This window comes from Haliotis rufescens, unplaced genomic scaffold, assembly GCF_023055435.1.
Source record: "Haliotis rufescens isolate VD_foot unplaced genomic scaffold, xgHalRufe1.0.p SCAF_11, whole genome shotgun sequence".
Lineage (NCBI taxonomy): Eukaryota > Metazoa > Mollusca > Gastropoda > Lepetellida > Haliotidae > Haliotis > Haliotis rufescens.
This window is the reverse complement of record NW_025963791.1, coordinates 18676223-18694116: the sequence shown is the minus strand read 5'-3', so window position 1 is coordinate 18694116 and position 17894 is coordinate 18676223. Positions and strand designations below refer to the sequence as shown.

The window sequence follows — 17894 nt, the reverse complement described above, 5'->3', positions numbered from 1 at the left end:
GATGAGTATGTGAAAGTGATACCAATGATGTTTGTACGCGCTCAGCAACATTCCAGCTATATGACGGCGGTCTGTAAATAATCGAGTCTGGTCCAGACAATCCAGTGATTGACATCATGAACATCAATCCACGCAATTGGGATACGATGACATGCATCAACCAAAGCGGGCCTGACCACCCGATCCCGTTAGTCGCCTCTTACGACAAGCATAGTCGCTTTTTACGGCAAGCATGGGTTGCTGAAGACCTGTTCTACCCCGGATCTTCACGGGACTGATACCAGTGATCTATCTCTGAAGAAATGTTGCACAAGAATACAGTTGATGTCAGTTGATCTGTCCATGATGATTTGCCATACGCGATATATGTGCTTTTGGGCCTATGTGAGGTTCACACTATAAAACATGATAATTATCGCATACAAAGTTTCTTTTAGCCGTGAGCTATTCTGTTATATTTAACCTGAATCAGTTCTCACGAGACACGGAAGCAAGACATTTGTTAAATCAACATACTGTGGCAGTTAAAGTCCAGAGAGACGTCCTGAGGCAGGTTATATATATTTTTAATGTTCCTAGCAGATAATTCCCATATGCCGTATAACACGGCCGGGATCCAACCATCGACCTCACGCTCTGTACTGTGGTACGGATGCCCTTCCAGACGCAGATTGAAGCCGTTGACCATCTTGGTAAATGTATAACGATCCACGCAATGACAATGATTAATGTTATGAATACCGTTTTGCCTAAAAATACTTACTACAGACAAACCCTTTCCATATTCATAAGAAATCTCGAGTCGATTTTTCAATTCCGACTATATCCCGAGCATGTGTTTATGAATCACAGAGCCACGACCACGCAATGACAATGATTAATGTTATGAATATTGTTTTGAGTTTAAATAATAGCAATCATCATAGTCAACGGCAATTGCTCAATAGACCGCCTCCGTGGCCGGAGAGTGGAAAGTCGGTGCTTCGATCCCCGGCCGCGTTATACCAAAAAACTTTAAAAGATGTGATTGTTGTTACCCTGCCTGGAGCTTGGCATTTAGGGGATAAACAAGAACTGGACGACTTAAGCTGCTGCATGGTATCTCAGTGGTAAAGAACTATAAAACAACAACAAATCTGTGATGTTCATAAGCGAGGACTCGCTCTAAACGTTATTCGTGAACACTCCAATGTTCGTATCTAGTGAAGGAAGCAACCTGTGAGAGCCGGGGTAGAATAGATCTTCAGCAACCCATGCTTGCCGTAAAAGGCGACTAACGGGATCGGGTGGTCGGGGTCGCTGAATTGGTTGATGTATGTTATCGTATCCCAATTTCGTGGACCGATGTTCATGATGTCAATCACTGGATTGTCTGGTCCAGACTCGATAATTTACAGACCGACGTCATATAGCTGGAATATTGCTGAGTGCGGCGTTAAACACCAAACCAACCAACCAACTGAAAGAAGCATATATATCTCTCCAGCAACGATGAAAGAACATAGTCATAGTAAGCTTTGACAATCCCAGTGAGATCCAGAAACATGGAGTGAGTCGTAACAAGGAAGTGTCGGCCGACTGAAGGATCCGTCATCCCCGGGGACCCCAACCATCATTATCCCCACACCCTGACACTGTTCCCCGTCTCACGTAAACACACATGCAATGAATCACCCGGGTTGTGCAGCGATATTGGCTCTTTTTGATGTGCTTGATGACTGTTGACAATGCATCGTTGTTTGGGGTCACTTTGACCTACACGGCTGTTATATGTACACGCCTCTAGCGGGCTTCATCTTTGGGATTGCCGAGGTCACAGTGACAAACTAGAACGCAAACAACAATCCCCCTATCCCCCCATCCCCCTGTTCCGGACCTGTATGTCGTAGCAGCCCATTAAAGTGTAGCCAGAGCAAACTAGTCCTCAGCTGTTTAGGCTCTGTAAAGATGTTTTGTGATGTGATTTGAATACAGCCATGCATGCACATGCATGTACATGTGAATAGTTATCCAAACTGCCATTTTGTTCAATACAATTTTAACGCATATCTGTTTATCTTGAAAATATTTCAAACAGGGCGCCACTATTACTATACTGAGAGGTAAGCATATGGATGATTTAGCATATGGGATAACACCATTCAAATCAAATCAAATACTTATTATTTCGTGTTTAGATCGGCAGAACAGTACACCACAGTACTGAATGCAAGAGGCAGCACAGTACGGGTACATAACAGCATTGGGCAGTGGTGTTAAATGGGGTTTAACGTCGCATACAAGATTATTGTACTTGTATAGCGACGTGCATGCAGGCGTATGTGGCTGCTTGTACTAGTCCGGACTAATGCCGGTTGAATAGTTCTTGACCACTGAGATACCATGCCGTAGTTTAAGTCAACCAATCCTTGTTTTAGCCCCTTAATGCAAGTTATAGGCAGGGTAACAACAAGATCCATCTTTTGAAGTATTTTGGTATAACGCGGCCGGGGATCGAAGCGCCGACTTTCCTCTCTCGGGCCAGACCACGGGGGCGGTCTATTGAACAGTGACCATGTGTGTATGTATGTGTGTGCATGTATGTGTGTACATGTGTGTGTGTGACCCGTGAAGATTCCGGGGTAGAATAGGTCTTCAGCAACCCATGCTTGCCTTAAAAGGCAACAATGCTTCTCGTAAAAGGCGACTAACGGGATCGGGTGGTCAGGCTCGCTGAATTGGTTGATGCATGTCATCGATCCCAAAGGCGTGGATGGATGCTCATGATATTGATCACTGGATTGTCTGGTCCAGACTCGATTATTTACAGACCGCCGTCATATAGCTGGAATATTGCTGAGGGCGGCGTTAAACAACCAACCAACATGTGTGTGTGTGTGTGTGTGTGTGCATTTGTGTGTGCCATTACGTGCGTGCGTGACTATAAGCCGGTTACAAAGTGCTAGCCGCCCACTAAAGTAACATGCCACTGGAATATGCCAACACATAAACTGGCAATTTGAAAGGTTGATATGACCAGCAAACAAGAGAGTCTACGGTGAAACCAACAAAACATAATTATTATTATTAATGATTTTATTTATCGACGCGTACAAAAACACTTAACATCGCCTGAAACTGTTTCATAATTCCACAGACAATACATATTCATCAGGCCATGCAGCATGGCCCCCGTCTAGCTACATTGGGGCAAGAATAACATGTAACAATTGTATAATGAATATGACATATGAAAATAAATATCTATTGCAAAATTCTAGAAAATTCCAATGCCTCTGACAGGGATATGTGCCTCGGTGCATCCTCACATCAAGTAGACTTAGGCCCCGTGAAGATCCGGGTTAGGATAGGTCTTCAGCAACCTATGCTTGTCGTAAGTGGCGAATAACTGGATCGGGTAGTCCGGCCCGCTGATGCATGCCATCCTATCCCAATCACTGGATTTTCTGGTTCAGACTCGATTATTTATAGACCGCCGTCATATTGCTGGATTATTGTTGACTGCGGCGTTAAACAAACAAACAAATAATGTAGACTTGGACAAACGAATTGACGTAACACTGCTGCGTTACGACTTTCAGTTTTATCCCGTAAGTCTACTGAATGTTGGTACAGCGAACATGGCTGTGGTTTGACAGATCAACGTTTACGTGCGGGATTCGAGCACCCGATTAATGGATCATGTAGGGTGAGGGTACGTATCTCCACACAGCGACATGCGGCACCTTACACCACCAGTGTCTTGGACGAGTTTACCACATCCACGTGGAAAGTGTAATGAACCCATCGGTTACATATTTTAGTCAATGTCTTTTATATTGCAACACAGTAAAATCTCTCATTGGTTATACACATAATCTGCCAAGGAGTACAGACCTTTAAAACAGAATATACAGAATACTGAGTACAAAGATGAAATTATTATGGCAAGATATGGGAACAACATTACTTTTCAAAGCCTGACACGGTATAGTTAATAGCCGCTTAACGCCAAGCAGTGTCCTTACATTGATATGTAAAACAATTAAAACAGTTATTGAAGCCTATAGTCAATAATATTGAAGCTTCATCCCAATGACCTGTAAGTATTGAAGCTTTAGGCCAATAATATTGAATCCTCATAGCGATGACCTGTAAGTATTGAAGCTTTAGGCCAATAATATTGAATCCTCATAGCGATGACCTGTAAGTACTGAAGCTTTAGGCCAGTAATATTGAATCTTCATCACGATGACCTGTAAGTATTGAAGCTTGAGGCCAAAAGTATTGAATCTTCATCACGATGACCTGTAAGTACTGAAGCTTTAGGCCAATAATATTGAATCTTCATCCCAATGACATGTAAGTACTGAAGCTTTAGGCCAATAATATTGAATCTTCATCCCAATGGCCTGTAAGTACTGAAGCTTTAGGCCAATAAAATTGAATCTTCATCACGATGACCTGTAAGTACTGAAGCTTTAGGCCAATAATATTGAATCTTCATCACGATGACCTGTAAGTACTGAAGCTTTAGGCCAGTAATATTGAATCTTCATCCCAATGACCTGTAAGTATTGAAGCTTTAGGCCAATAAAATTGAATCTTCATCACGATGACCTGTAAGTACTGAAGCCTTAGGCCAATAATATTGAATCTTCATCCCAATGACCTGTAAGTACTGAAGCCTTAGGCCAATAATATTGAATCTTCATCACGATGACCTGTAAGTACTGAAGCTTTAGGCCAATGATATTGAATTCTCACCAATGACCTGTACGTATTGAAGCCTGGATCAGACAAAGGCGTCGGTTCGATGGCAGCCAAGAAACCAGTCAGATGTCACAGGTCAATATCTTAATAGTCTCTTGCGAAGAACATGGATATTAGGGCTTATTCTGCTCTGGAATCTTCGCTGATTCACGGTATGGACTTAAGAATGTATATTTTACGTATAGTATGTATTTGACGAAACACAAATGGCACACAGTTCGTAAAAACATGATGTAGTTTATTGGTTGAGTTGAACTGAACCATTATCTACATCAGTAGGAACCACAATTACTGACATTGCTGTATTGATGAAACTCAAGTTTCACAATAAAGGCACTACTTTTAAGCAATTATTTCAATTTCGCTCACAGATCGAGAAGGAGAATTTTGAGATTTCTCCTCCTGAACCTCATGCGCGATCTTTTCGAATAAGTCGCAGTTGTCAGCATCTATATACTTCTTAAGTCTTAGAAAAGCGTTCAGGTAGCCATTACTGGTAGTGGTGACGTTGTCGAGCCTGGCGACGATCACACGGCCGCGACGCTGTTTGACCATGATATTGTAGGTCTCCGTGAACTCGAACATCTTGGAGGGATTGTCCACATAGCTACCAGACAGCACAATGACAGCTGCGCGGCTTCTCTGGAGCGTCTTGATGACTTCATCAGTGATCACTGTCCCCGGGTCCATGTCCCGGAGCGGGAAGTACAGTCTGAGGTTGTGATTCTGCTCCAATTCATTAAGTAGTTTCTTGGACCAGACTCGGTCAGACTCACTCTCTCCATCCACCGACACAAACAAATCGTACTCCGAGTCGTCATCCCTAGTTCGCTTCAGCTTTTTTGCACCCGTATGAAGAAGGTGCATCAATTCATACCGAAACACCACAACAAGGGCCACCAAAAGCACAAATATGGCTGCAAATGTTCCCAACAGGGCGCTGAATATCTTAGGAAAAGGACTGCGAATCTGACAGCTAAGTAACTTTTTGTCTGCTCGTACAAGCTGTACCGTATTGCCCGCTGGCATCAAGCAAGTGATGTCGGTGACGTTGTAGTTCCGAGGTTGGTATCTGAGCCACAGTGACATCCACATGGAGGAACAGCTGCACACAAATGGGTTTCTGTTGATTTCTAGTTTAGAATAATGGATGTTCTGGATTTTTTCCGGTAAAAACTCAAGAAGATTGTCCGATAGGCCCAGAAATGCAACCCCATTTTGCAAAAGGTCAATTGCTGAGGGTTCAATAATTTTTATATTATTTCTAGATACGTCAAGATATTTTGTTCTTTGCAAATAACCTACTGCTTCCAAGAAGGTAATGGAATTATCGCCAAAAAGCAGTTTTAAATTACCGTCGGGAACCGTGGACGGTAAACGTGTCAAGTTTCTACCACGGCAGTCAACCAACATCTGTTTTTTCTCCGGCTGATCCTGACATAAACAATCTTGAGGACATTTGTCCGTGACGTTACACACAAACGCATCCAGTGGCAGATCTAGCACTTGCTTTCCTTTCAGATGAGCTGGACTGTCGCAGAGGACATTGAAGTAGTTCCTCCATATTACCATAGGTAAATTCGATGCCAGGTGGAGAAATTCATGAAAATTACAATCACAGATCCACTTATTATGTCTGAAGTCAAATCCCCACGCCATAAATATACCAATAATTTTCAGATCATGAATTCCATAGATCTTCAATTCCTCTGACACCCATTTCGTATACAAATTGTGAGAAAAGTCCACCATACCGGGTCCATAGCTTTTGGATACATCCACGAACCAGTTTTCTTCGTTTGAGAAATGGGATATCTTATTGTAACTTAGGTCGAAATAACAGAAGTCATGGGTAATCCTCATCGGCCAGGCCTCAGACGCTGTCAGCTCGTTGTGGTCAAGATGAACCATCATCAATCCATGTAAGTCTTCATTGAACACTCCTGGCTCAATAGTATGTATTTTATTATGAGCAAGGTTGATGTATCTCAACCTTTCCAAACCAAAGAACACACCCGTCTCAACAGATTTAATTTCCTGGTTGAAAAGTACCAGAGCTATCAAATTCTTCAGACAGCTAAGGCTGGGAATCGTTTCGATATAACCGTTCACCGCACGTATGCTTGCAATGTTGGGATAATCACATATATCCTCAGGGAGACGTGTGATGCACGGGTTTGAGAAGAAGAGTCGGAATGGGGATGTTTTGTTGGTTCCGGCTGGTAGGAGGAGGGTGACGTTGTCAGGCTGACTGCAGTCGTAATTTAAGATGAGGTTCGGCAGTCTGTCCTCTCTCATGTTAGTGCAACATTCCATGTAATCTACAGAACACTGAAGGACGTCCTCCACGGTGACACTGGTTCCGACAGACACACTGATCAAGACAATCGCGATGAGGAAAACCAAACGTAGTGACAGAAAAAACAGCATTATTTGTGTCTTCAAAAACTGTCTGTTAAAAGATGGACACTTGTTTGTGTGTCTTTCAAATCTGTCTGCTGAAAGACGAACACGAGTTTCTTTCAAACCTGTGTCGTCTGCTCGAAGACACTGACATTGATCAAGGCCGGTGCGTCGGTACCACCAACTCGACTCCAATAACTCTGCCGTCTGCTAAAAGTTACAGATCACGCAAAATGTCCTCTCCCAGTCGTGCTCCTGCTCTGGGCTGCCACTTCTCCATGCATGGTCTCTGACATCAATTCAACATGTGCAAGTCACTCCCAAAACAAATGTCTACGATGTAGGATCACGCCAAACACAAGCCTGATTAGGTGGGAGTTAATCCTGATACATAGTGAATGTGCGAGTTGCCTCGTTCAGACGCGTTTAGCCAAGTGGCGCTGAATTAACATTCGACTCACCTCTCAAAACAAACACTCTGAATCGCCCACTTCGTGATATTTATATTTCAACACCACGAGTCTGTGTCAGAGCATTTCAGTGCGTATGCTCAGCGTCCATTGGCTGAGAGTAGTAATGTAGAAGTTCAAAGGTCAAAAGTCGCACCTCACTGCGCACATAAGCAGACGACAATATTTCAAACCGCAGTGAGGCAAGTCTACGGTTGGCGGTCAGAAACGTGATCACAGGCTGATTATGTCATTGTGTCACATGTATTCTTACCAACAGCTGTATGTGTCGCGATCGATAGCAGACATCAGTGAATGTTACAAAGAAACCATTCAACTATAGACTATATGTATAACAACGTCCTGTTTATTGCATTCGGCAACAGTTCTATAGACGTTTTGGTGCACTCTTACACCGTTATCAAGCATCAACTACATCGAGGGGGCACGGGTGGCCCAGTCGTCTAAGGCGCCGCGATTCGCTGTGCAGAATTGCGTCCCTTGGGCACGCCAGAAACCTATGATTGTTGGTTCGAATCCCGGTTCCCCCCGATTATGTTTGTAGGTTTGTCAGCACCATACCCGTGCTCGTGGGTTTCACCGAAGTGGTAAACGTTTGAGACCTCACTTCGGGCTTTCCTCCCACATTAAGCTGACCCGCCGCGATATAACTGGAATACTGTTAAAAGCGGCGTAAAACCCAACTCACTCACTCACTCACTCAGCTACATCGAATCTAAATTGAAAGATGTCACACTAAACGTTTCTCGACTGCAGTTAGATTTAATTACATTTTTGAAGCATGATGTAAGAGTGATTTTTAAGGGACTGGTCATTTATTATAGTTGTGGGTGTGGGGTGTTGAGATAGGTGTAAGAACTGTTTCATATTTTTCTGCCCCCAATAATATGCATGATTTTTTCATGCCCGCCAACAAAAACGTAACATTTTTTCATGACCCTCCACCCTCACCCCCAGCCGCTCCTCCCTGGAATATATGTCCTGTCCCTAAATAGGTTCACATGTATAGCTTATACATTTATAGTTGTCATACAGTCTGGCCATCCCCCCACCCCCACCCCCATCTTTCTCTGTTTGATATTTACACCTCCCCCGCGCGTTAAGCTCACCTCCCCACCTCCCCTATAACCAGTCCCTAAACCATGACCAGTCCCTAAACTCCCAACTGCTGTCTGCAAACGGATCGCAGCATCCACCCGCTCTCCCATTTTCAAAACGCTGAGTCCGTACCTTTCTAGCTAATGGGTTTACAACAACATAATATTTATTGGACATGTATAGAAATGCGTACGATTCTCTTACAAGCACCAGGGAGTGACCCATTAATACAATGTCATATCCTGGTGTGAAAAATAGGTTATGCGCTCGTTTGTACGCGAAACCTGTTCACTGAAGTAAGACATACTTAGAGGGCATATTGTTGAGAGACTATGAAAACAAATCAATTTGCTGCACACTCTACTTTTATCTGCATATGTGAACAGAATCAAAGGGGATTCCCCTCCAAGTTCTCCCAGCCTAGGGCGAGATGACGAGACACACACATGTTAAGTTGATCATAAAAAATGCCCACTGGAGTCTCAGACCAGGAAGTAATCATATGTAAAAGTGTTGCCCGTTTGTCTTCTCCGGTTTTGCTCTGATACCGCAGTCGTCGACGTAATTAGCGTCGGGTGTGAAACACGTTCACAAACCGATCTTAGCGCTACCACTGTCGAATGTCTGCGTCGAAGTATGAGGATTACAACAATATATGCAGTAGACGGGGGTACATTTCTCAGTGCTCATTCCATATCGTTAACGAAATATTCTTTGTATTTTTCTGCGTAGAACACAGTGCGCCATAACCGATCACTTCGTCAAATATTGATAATTGAAAGAAAAAACAAATCTAGTGATCCTTATTCATTCGTGTATGGTCCTGTTTCGCGTACACAAGATCGGTCGAGATTCCAAGCGTGGAAGGCTAACTTAGAGTCAAGCAGTGGAGGGTGGTTGTTGTTTGGATGGGCTATGGGGAGGGTGTGGATGGCTTCTATCAAGGGACGTAACGGAGTCGTCAGGAACGACATTAATGTCGTTGTTTGTCTGGTTTTCTGTCGAACATGTCTAGGACTAGTCTAGCATCCACAACTCAGTACTCAGTATACTTCAATATTTGAAGTTGCCTACAGGATCGCTCTTTTGAAAGAAAACTATTGCTTTCAAATACTTTTTTTCTCTGCGGTGATGTGGTCATTAAATACATATTATCCTTGATACACTATTAAAGTGTTGGTTGCACACCATCGGTTATCTTTGACACACTATGAAAGTCTAGGTTGCACCGTGGGTTATCCTTGACACACTATTAAAATGTTGGTTGCACCGTGGGTTATCCTTGACACACTATGAAAGACTAGGTTGCACCCTTGGTTAGCCTTGACACACTAGGAACGTCTAGGTTGGACCGTGGGTTATCCTTGACACACTATTAAAATGTTGGTTGCACCCAGGGTTATCCTTGACACACTATGAACGTCTAGGTTGCACCGTGGGTTATGCTTGACACACTATGAACGTCTAGGTTGCACCGTGGGTTATCTTTGACACATTATGAAAGTCTAGGTTGCACCGTGGGTTATCTTTGACACATTATGAAAGTCTAGGTTGCACCTTAAGTTATCCTTGACACTTTATGAACGTCTTGTTTGCACCGTGGGTTATCCTTGACATATTATGAACGTCTAGGTTGCACCGTGGGTTATCCTTGACACTATGAAAGTCTAGGTTGCACCGTGGATTATCCTTGACACTTTATGAAAGTCTAGGTTGCACCGTGGGCTATCCTTGACACACTATGAACGTCTAGGTTGCATCGTGGGCTATCCTTGACACATTATGAACGTCTAGGTTGCACCGTGGGTTATCATTGACACACTAGGAACGTCTAGGTTGCACCGTGGGTTATCATTGACACACTAGGAACGTCTAGGTTGCACCGTGGGTTATCCTTGACACACTATGAACGTGTAGGTTGCACCGTGGGTTATCACTGACACACTATGAAAGTCACGGTTGCACCGTGGGTTATCCTTGACATACTATGAACGTCTGGGTTGCACCGTGGGTTATCCTTGACACACTATGGGCGTCTAGGTTGCACCGTGGGTTATCTTTGACATACTATGAACGTCTAGGTTGCAGCGTGGGTTATCTTTGACACACTATGAACGTCTAGGTTGCAACGTGGGTTATCTTTGACACACTATGAACGCCTAGGTTGCACCTTAAGTTATCCTTGACATACTATGAACGTCTAGGTTGCAGCGTGGGTTATCTTTGACACACTATGTGCAACGTGGGTTATCATTGACACATTGTGAACGTCTAGGTTGCACCTTAAGTTATCCTTGACACTTTATGAAGGTCTTGTTTGCACCGTGGGTTATCCTTGACACTATGAAAGTCTAGGTTGCACCGTGGATTATCCTTGACACATTATGAAAGTCTAGGTTGCACCGTGGGCTATCCTTGACACACTATGAACGTCTAGGTTGCATCGTGGGCTATCCTTGACACATTATGAACGCCTAGGTTGCACCGTGGGTTATCCTTGACACTATGAACGTCTAGGTTGCACCATGGGTTATCCTTGACACAATTTGAAAGTCTAGGTTGCACCGTGGGTTATCCTTGACACATTATGAACGTCTAGGTTGCACCGTGGGTTATCATTGACACATTATGAACGTCTAGGTTGCACCTTAAGTTATCCTTGACACTTTATGAACGTCTTGTTTGCACCGTGGGTTATCCTTGACACTATGAAAGTCTAGGTTGCACCGTGGATTATCCTTGACACATTATGAAAGTCTAGGTTGCACCGTGGGCTATCCTTGACACACTATGAACGTCTAGGTTGCACCATGGGTTATCCTTGACACATTATGAAAGTCTACGTTGCACCGTGGGTTATCCTTGACACACTATGAACGTCTAGGTTGCACCATGGGTTATCCTTGACACATTATGAAAGTCTAGGTTGCACCGTGGGTTATCCTTGACACATTTTGAACGTGTAGGTTGCACCGTGGGTTATCATTGACACACTAGGAACGTCTAGGTTGCACCGTGGGTTATCCTTGACACACTATGAACGTGTAGGTTGCACCGTGGGTTATCCTTGACACACTATGAACGTGTAGGTTGCACCGTGGGTTATCATTGACACACTATGAAAGTCACGGTTGCACCGTTGGTTATCCTTGACATACTATGAACGTCTAGATTGCACCGTGGGTTATCCTTGACACACTATGGACGTCTAGGTTGCACCGTGGGTTATCCTTGACACATTTTGAAAGTCACGGTTGCAACGTGGGTTATCCTTGACACATTATGGACGTCTAGGTTGAACCGTGGGTTATCTTTGACATACTATGAACGTCTAGGTTGCACCGTGGGTTATCTTTGACACACTATGAACGTCTAGGTTGCAGCGTGGGTTATCTTTGACACACTATGAAAGTCTAGGTTGCACCGTGGGTTATCTTTGACACACTTTGAACGTCTAGGTTGCAGCGTGGGTTATCTTTGACACACTATGAAAGTCTAGGTTGCACGGTGGGTTATCTTTGACACACTATGAACGCCTAGGTTGCACCTTAAGTTATCCTTGACATACTATGAACGTCTAGGTTGCAGCGTGGGTTATCTTTGACACACTATGAACGTCTAGGTTGCACCGTGGGTTATCCTTGACACACTATGAAAGTCTAGGTTGCAACGTGGGTTATCATTGACACATTATGAACGTCTAGGTTGCACCTTAAGTTATCCTTGACATACTATGAACGTCTAGGTTGCAGCGTGGGTTATCTTTAACACACTATGAACGTCTAGCATGGACCGAGGGTTATCCTCGCTGAAACGTCAAAGGCCGGACTCGACAAAGCTATGATAATGAACCATTGTTACCTGGTTGAATAAACTGGTATATTTATACTGACTCTCGACTCCCTGCGCGAGTATTCATCTAAAGTATAGGTTTGGTTGTTTCTTGTTTAACGCCGTCCTCAGCAATATTCTAGCTATATGACGGCGGTCTGTAAATAGACCAGTCAAAGCAGACAATCCAGTGATTGAGATTATGAACATCGAGGTTATCCTCGCTGAAACATCAGAGGCCGGACTCGACAAAGCTATGATAATGAACCATTGTTACCTGGTTGAATAAACTGGTATATTTATAGATGAAACTCCAGTCCGTGTTGTGATACTGACATTTAAAATGGGCCTTGGGTTGCATGAACATTCATCTGCATTGGTAAGGGACGGGCCGCACCCTCACAACGGGATGTAATTTTTTAGAAACAAGATTAAAGGAGAAACCCAACAATTACCGGGTCTGCTTGAAATAAACAGAACTATTGTCGTCGTTGTTCAGTTAGTATTTACGTATAAATGACATCTGGTAATCAGCGGGGTCGGTATGCCTCTACTAGATACATGTACTTTAATACTGCACACTGAATGTGTGTTCTGGCGTTTTAGGCCTATTAAGAAACATTGAAGCGACATGAAAAACTACAACTTTCAGGAAGGTCAATGCTGGTTGTCTGTCAATTTCCAATGTACATAAACATTCATGCGGAGTGTATGAAAAAATTAACATCAGTGTCTGATTTTACAATTTTGTCATTGAATGCTCGGGATCTCCAAACTGAAAACTGATATATTTAATTTCCTTCGATCCAAAATGTCATCGATTATATTTCTTCAAGAAACACACAGGACAAAACAAAATGAACGGGTATGGGCAGCCGAATGGGGTTATCGCTGGGACGAATGAAAGCGCCGGCGTGATTAATTTATAAAAATGTTTTTAAATATCACATCCATGAGGTAATTTGTGATGACAACGGATGATATATTATATTAGATATTACTAGTGAAAAAATCCGTTTCTCAATTACAAATATTTTACCAAATACTGATACTCCAGATTTCTTCAAGACTTTAGAAACACATTTAATGCAATTACCGGATATTTTGATATCAGCTGGTGATTGGAACGTAGTTCAAGATTATAACAAAGATACATACAACTATAAACACAGAAATAACCAATTAGCAAATACTAGATATGGGAGAAAACTTAGAGTTATTCGACCCATGGAGGATATAACACCCTGATAAATCTCAATATACATGGAGAAAGTTAGACCCGTTGAAACAGAGCATATTAGACTACTTTCTGAAATCGGAAGATATTCTGTCATTTGTTAAATCCTCATTAATAGGTATTAGTTATTAATCTGGTCATTCATATGCTGTATATCACTTGAATTGTCACAACAACCTATTGAGGCGACACCTCACCATTACATGATACACATTACGTGGAGCTGGGGCGGGGGGTGGGGTGGTGTGTTGGGTGTGTGTGTGTGTGTGTGTGTGTGTGTGTGTGTGTGTGTGTGTGTGTGTGTGTGTCGGGGGTTGGGGTGGTGGCAGTGATGGTGAGGGTGAGACCCAGCAATGGGCTATACACATAGTACCCATGTGGGAATCATGCTGATGTTGAAGATGATGATAACACGAGATCTCAGATATGCATCAAAGAGACAACTCAATCCAGTTAAAACTTATCCACTGATACCAAATTAACGAATAGAAATGTCTTCAGAATTCCACCCTTGTCTGCCTCTTTATTCCAACATTGACAATTTGCTACATAAAGACACATTCATGCTTCACAAATGGTTTATGTGCTTATTCATTTCACATATGTAATATGTACATCACCATAACCTGTTTGTTGTGTTTTTTAGGAGTATATGAAATACACACTTCTCTCACCCGTGGATCATTTAAATACCGTCACTCATCGCTGATTTTATTGACCCATATATACATACGTTTCTCCTGTTACCATTTGGTAACCTCAAACACATTAAAACACCTATACATAAAAACAAAAGATAATCTGGTAGTTCAAGAACATCCAACCATAGGTCAACATGACCTGGTAAGGTCAAGCTGACCCTGTCAGTGAGGTTTGACCACGAAGTCAGAACACTCTTTGAGTGACTTACACACAATATTCGCAGTACTTCCTAACCCTAAGTCGCAGAGTCGTCACTCTTCCTCTGATTTTATTGTCCCATATATACACCAGGATGAGAATGGATATTTTCCTTTCAGCTGAAACATCGTTGCAATGGAGCGTGGTCCATAATCTGGGGGTGTTTATGGGGGAAGCCATCAGATTTTAACAAATTTGTGGTCACGAAAATTCACGGATATTTGTAGAAGATTCTCATCCCTGTAAAGGTCTGCATACATACATTTCTCCTGTAACCCGTTGGTCACTGAACCTCGAACACATTAAAACACCATGTACATAAAAACACAAGATAATCTGTTTAGAAAAATACTTTATTGGTAGTAGTATTTACAGATAGGTTCCCCCAACACCTTCAGAAGGAGAGGTCACTTTAACCTACCAATCTCAGGCCATCAAACATACTGGTAGTTGAAGAACATCCAACTATAGGTCAACATGACCTGGCAAGGTCAAGCTGACCCAGTCTGTGAGGTTTGACCACGAAGGCAGAACGCTCTTTGAGGGATTTACACACAATATTCGCAGTACTTCCGAACCCTAAAACTTGATTTTCACAATGAACTAAAGGAACCAGAAACAGGACAACCATGAAGTGTATATTTAACCTGTGCAATGTTTAGTAATAATAAACAGCTATTGTCTGTATCCAACCTCCTGAATGCCTCTGTAACAGCACAAATCTTTATTGTAATGACTTTTGATTGGAACATTTCATCATTTTGAGAACTTAAGTTGTGTGTTCCATCCAAATAATTGGGTAGTTCTAGGGAGACATCGTCACACTTAACCTGCTCATGCACTGTCTGGTCAAGCCATGCCGGGCTTCTGGCATTTTTGGCATTTAAAATATAATTCTAAATGTATGAAGAGACAAAACATGAATCTATGCATATAATGCAACACAGGCAGGTGTCTGTTCCAACATGAAACAGATGTGATGCTACACTGGACAATTTGAAGTTCTGCTCAGTAATATTGCTTTCTTCGGGTAAATGACCATTAAAAGGTTAATCAAATCAGTTTCAACGATGGACATTAATTATAACACAGTTGGTAACAACAGGAAACAAACTGTCTGAATGACAATATCAACAACAAAGGATTAATAGACTTTCATTAGGTCAACAAGCCACCACCAATACACAAACACAAGATCATGTCAGAACATGGGAGGCAGGCAGAACTTTCAGAAAATGAAATCCATTATATACAGTCAACTCAAGAAATAACCATTCGACTGAAAACTCAGGGCGTTATAGCTATTATTCACCCGTGAGGTTTTGTTCAAAGTGCAACTGTTATTACCCACATCAGAGTTTGTCCTGTCCAGAATGGACTGTAGAGAACTCTCCGGGGCTTGTTACACACGGCAACTGTAGCTCTAAAACTGTCATTAAGGATGGGTCCCAATTCCACAGAGCTATCTTAGTGCAACTAGTATAGAAGCCTTTGTATAAATAGGGGAGTTACAATCATCATAGTGGTACGATGGGTTCGAAGGAATTCAGAGAACACATTTATTTCAGACCATCCAGCATTACAGTAAATGATTTTTGTATGTAAAATCTAAGGACATTTCCAGGATTTTCAATTCTCCCTCACCAGATTGTACAATGATTGGCCCCGAAATCTTTGAGAATATCACTTATGACACTTCTAGTGCTACGATCACCTTGACGAACAGGATCCTGATATAAAGTTCTGGCCAACTGAAGAACAACTGATTACATCAAAATATTCACTTGTTCTTTCAAAATGCCTGTTGTGACGCTTAATCTTATATCTAAGAGCCTGACAGACGCTGGTGTAGCTCTAGGATCATTGGTCTACTTCAAGGCGTGCATATACACAACACAGTTGAAAGTCCCAAGGATGAGCAGTGGGAGACTCCTTGCAACTTGTCCTGTACAGCGGTTTCAGTAAGTAAGGCAACACATGTTCCTCATATCAGTGTCTGATTTTGTCATTCATTAGTATAAGGGTAAAATAAAGCATACATAGCCCTAGTTTGTATTATCCTGTCCAAGGTGGAGATAACACAGATACAGAGGACTGTCCCAGCAAGATCCTAGCAGACTAAAACAATGATGGAGAGAAACACAACTGTTCCAGCAAGATCAAGGCTGGACACAAACACTAGCATACGCTACCACTGCTGTGAGCAAGAAGGGGTGTAATACTGTAGAGAAATAGACAGGCTAGGACAGGGGGCAACACAAGGCTACAGGAGATGGTACTGATGGTGCTTAGAGTAAGAAGACAGGTATTGTTAACTTAGTAAGAAGATGGGTGTTTGTGATGTTTCCTAAGAGTAAGAAGATGGGTGTTGGTGATGTTCTCAAGAATAAGAAGATAGGTGTTGGTGGTGCTCTTAAGAGTAAGGAAATGGCTGTTGGTGGTGCTCTTAAGAAAACGGAAATGGCTGTTTGTGATGCTCTTAAGAGTAAGGAAATGGCTGTTGGTGGTGCTCTTAAGAGTAAGGAAATGACTGTTGGTGGTGCTCTTAAGAGTAAGTAAATGGCTGTTGGTGCTCATAAGAGTAGGGAAATGGCTGCTGGTGCTCTTAAGAGTAAGGAAAAGGCTGTTGGTACTCTTAAGAGTAAGGAAATGACTGTTGGTGGTGCTCTTAAGAGTAAGGAAATGGCTGTTGGTGGTGCTCTAAGAGAAAGGAAATGGCTGTTGGTGTTCTTAAGAGTAAGGAAATGGCTGTTGGTGCTCTTAAGAGTAAGGAAATGGCTGTTGGTACTCTTAAGAGTAAGGGAATGACTGTTGGTGGTGCTCTTAAGAGTAAGGAAACGGATGTTGGTGGTGCTCATAAGAGTAGGGAAATGGCTGTTGGTGCTCTTAAGAGTAAGGAAATTGTTGTTGGTGGTGCTCTTAAGAGTAAGGAAATGGCTGTTGGTGGTGCTCTTAAGAGAAAGGAAATGGCTTTTGGTGCTCTTAAGAGTAAGGAAATGGCTGTTGGTGCTCTTAAGAGTAAGGAAATGACTGTTGAGTGGTGCTCTTAAGAGTAAGGAAATGGCTGTTGGTGGTGCACGGTATAGTTAATAGCCGCCTAACCCTAAGCAGTGTCCTTACATTGACATGTAAAACAATTAAAACAGTTATTGAAGCCTATAGTCAATAATATTGAAGCTTCATCCCAATGACCTGTAAGTATT

At 42.5% G+C, this 17894-nt stretch overlaps 1 protein-coding gene across 2 annotated transcripts; it reads right to left on the bottom strand.

The window, feature by feature from the left end:
• Positions 1-3057: 3057 nt before the first annotated feature.
• LOC124120466 (protein slit-like) lies at positions 3058-7786 on the bottom strand. Of its 2 annotated transcripts, XM_046483292.2 has the most exons (3): positions 4754-7786; positions 4132-4547; positions 3058-4079 (listed from the first exon to the last, which is right to left on the bottom strand). In XM_046483292.2, the coding sequence occupies exon 1, from the start codon at positions 7180-7182 to the stop codon at positions 5095-5097; it is 2088 nt and encodes a 695-aa protein (XP_046339248.1). In that variant the 5' UTR covers positions 7183-7786; the 3' UTR covers positions 3058-4079; positions 4132-4547; positions 4754-5094. The 2 variants fall into 2 exon arrangements, with proteins under 2 accessions (XP_046339248.1, XP_046339247.1); XM_046483291.2 differs by having other exon boundaries at positions 3058-4547.
• Between the last annotated feature and the right edge of the window lie 10108 nt (positions 7787-17894).

Excerpts from the sequence above, each read along its gene's own strand:
- LOC124120466 (XM_046483291.2), bottom strand. The coding sequence starts at position 7,182 with ATGCTGTTTTTTCTGTCACTACGTTTGGTTTTCCTCATCGCGATTGTC.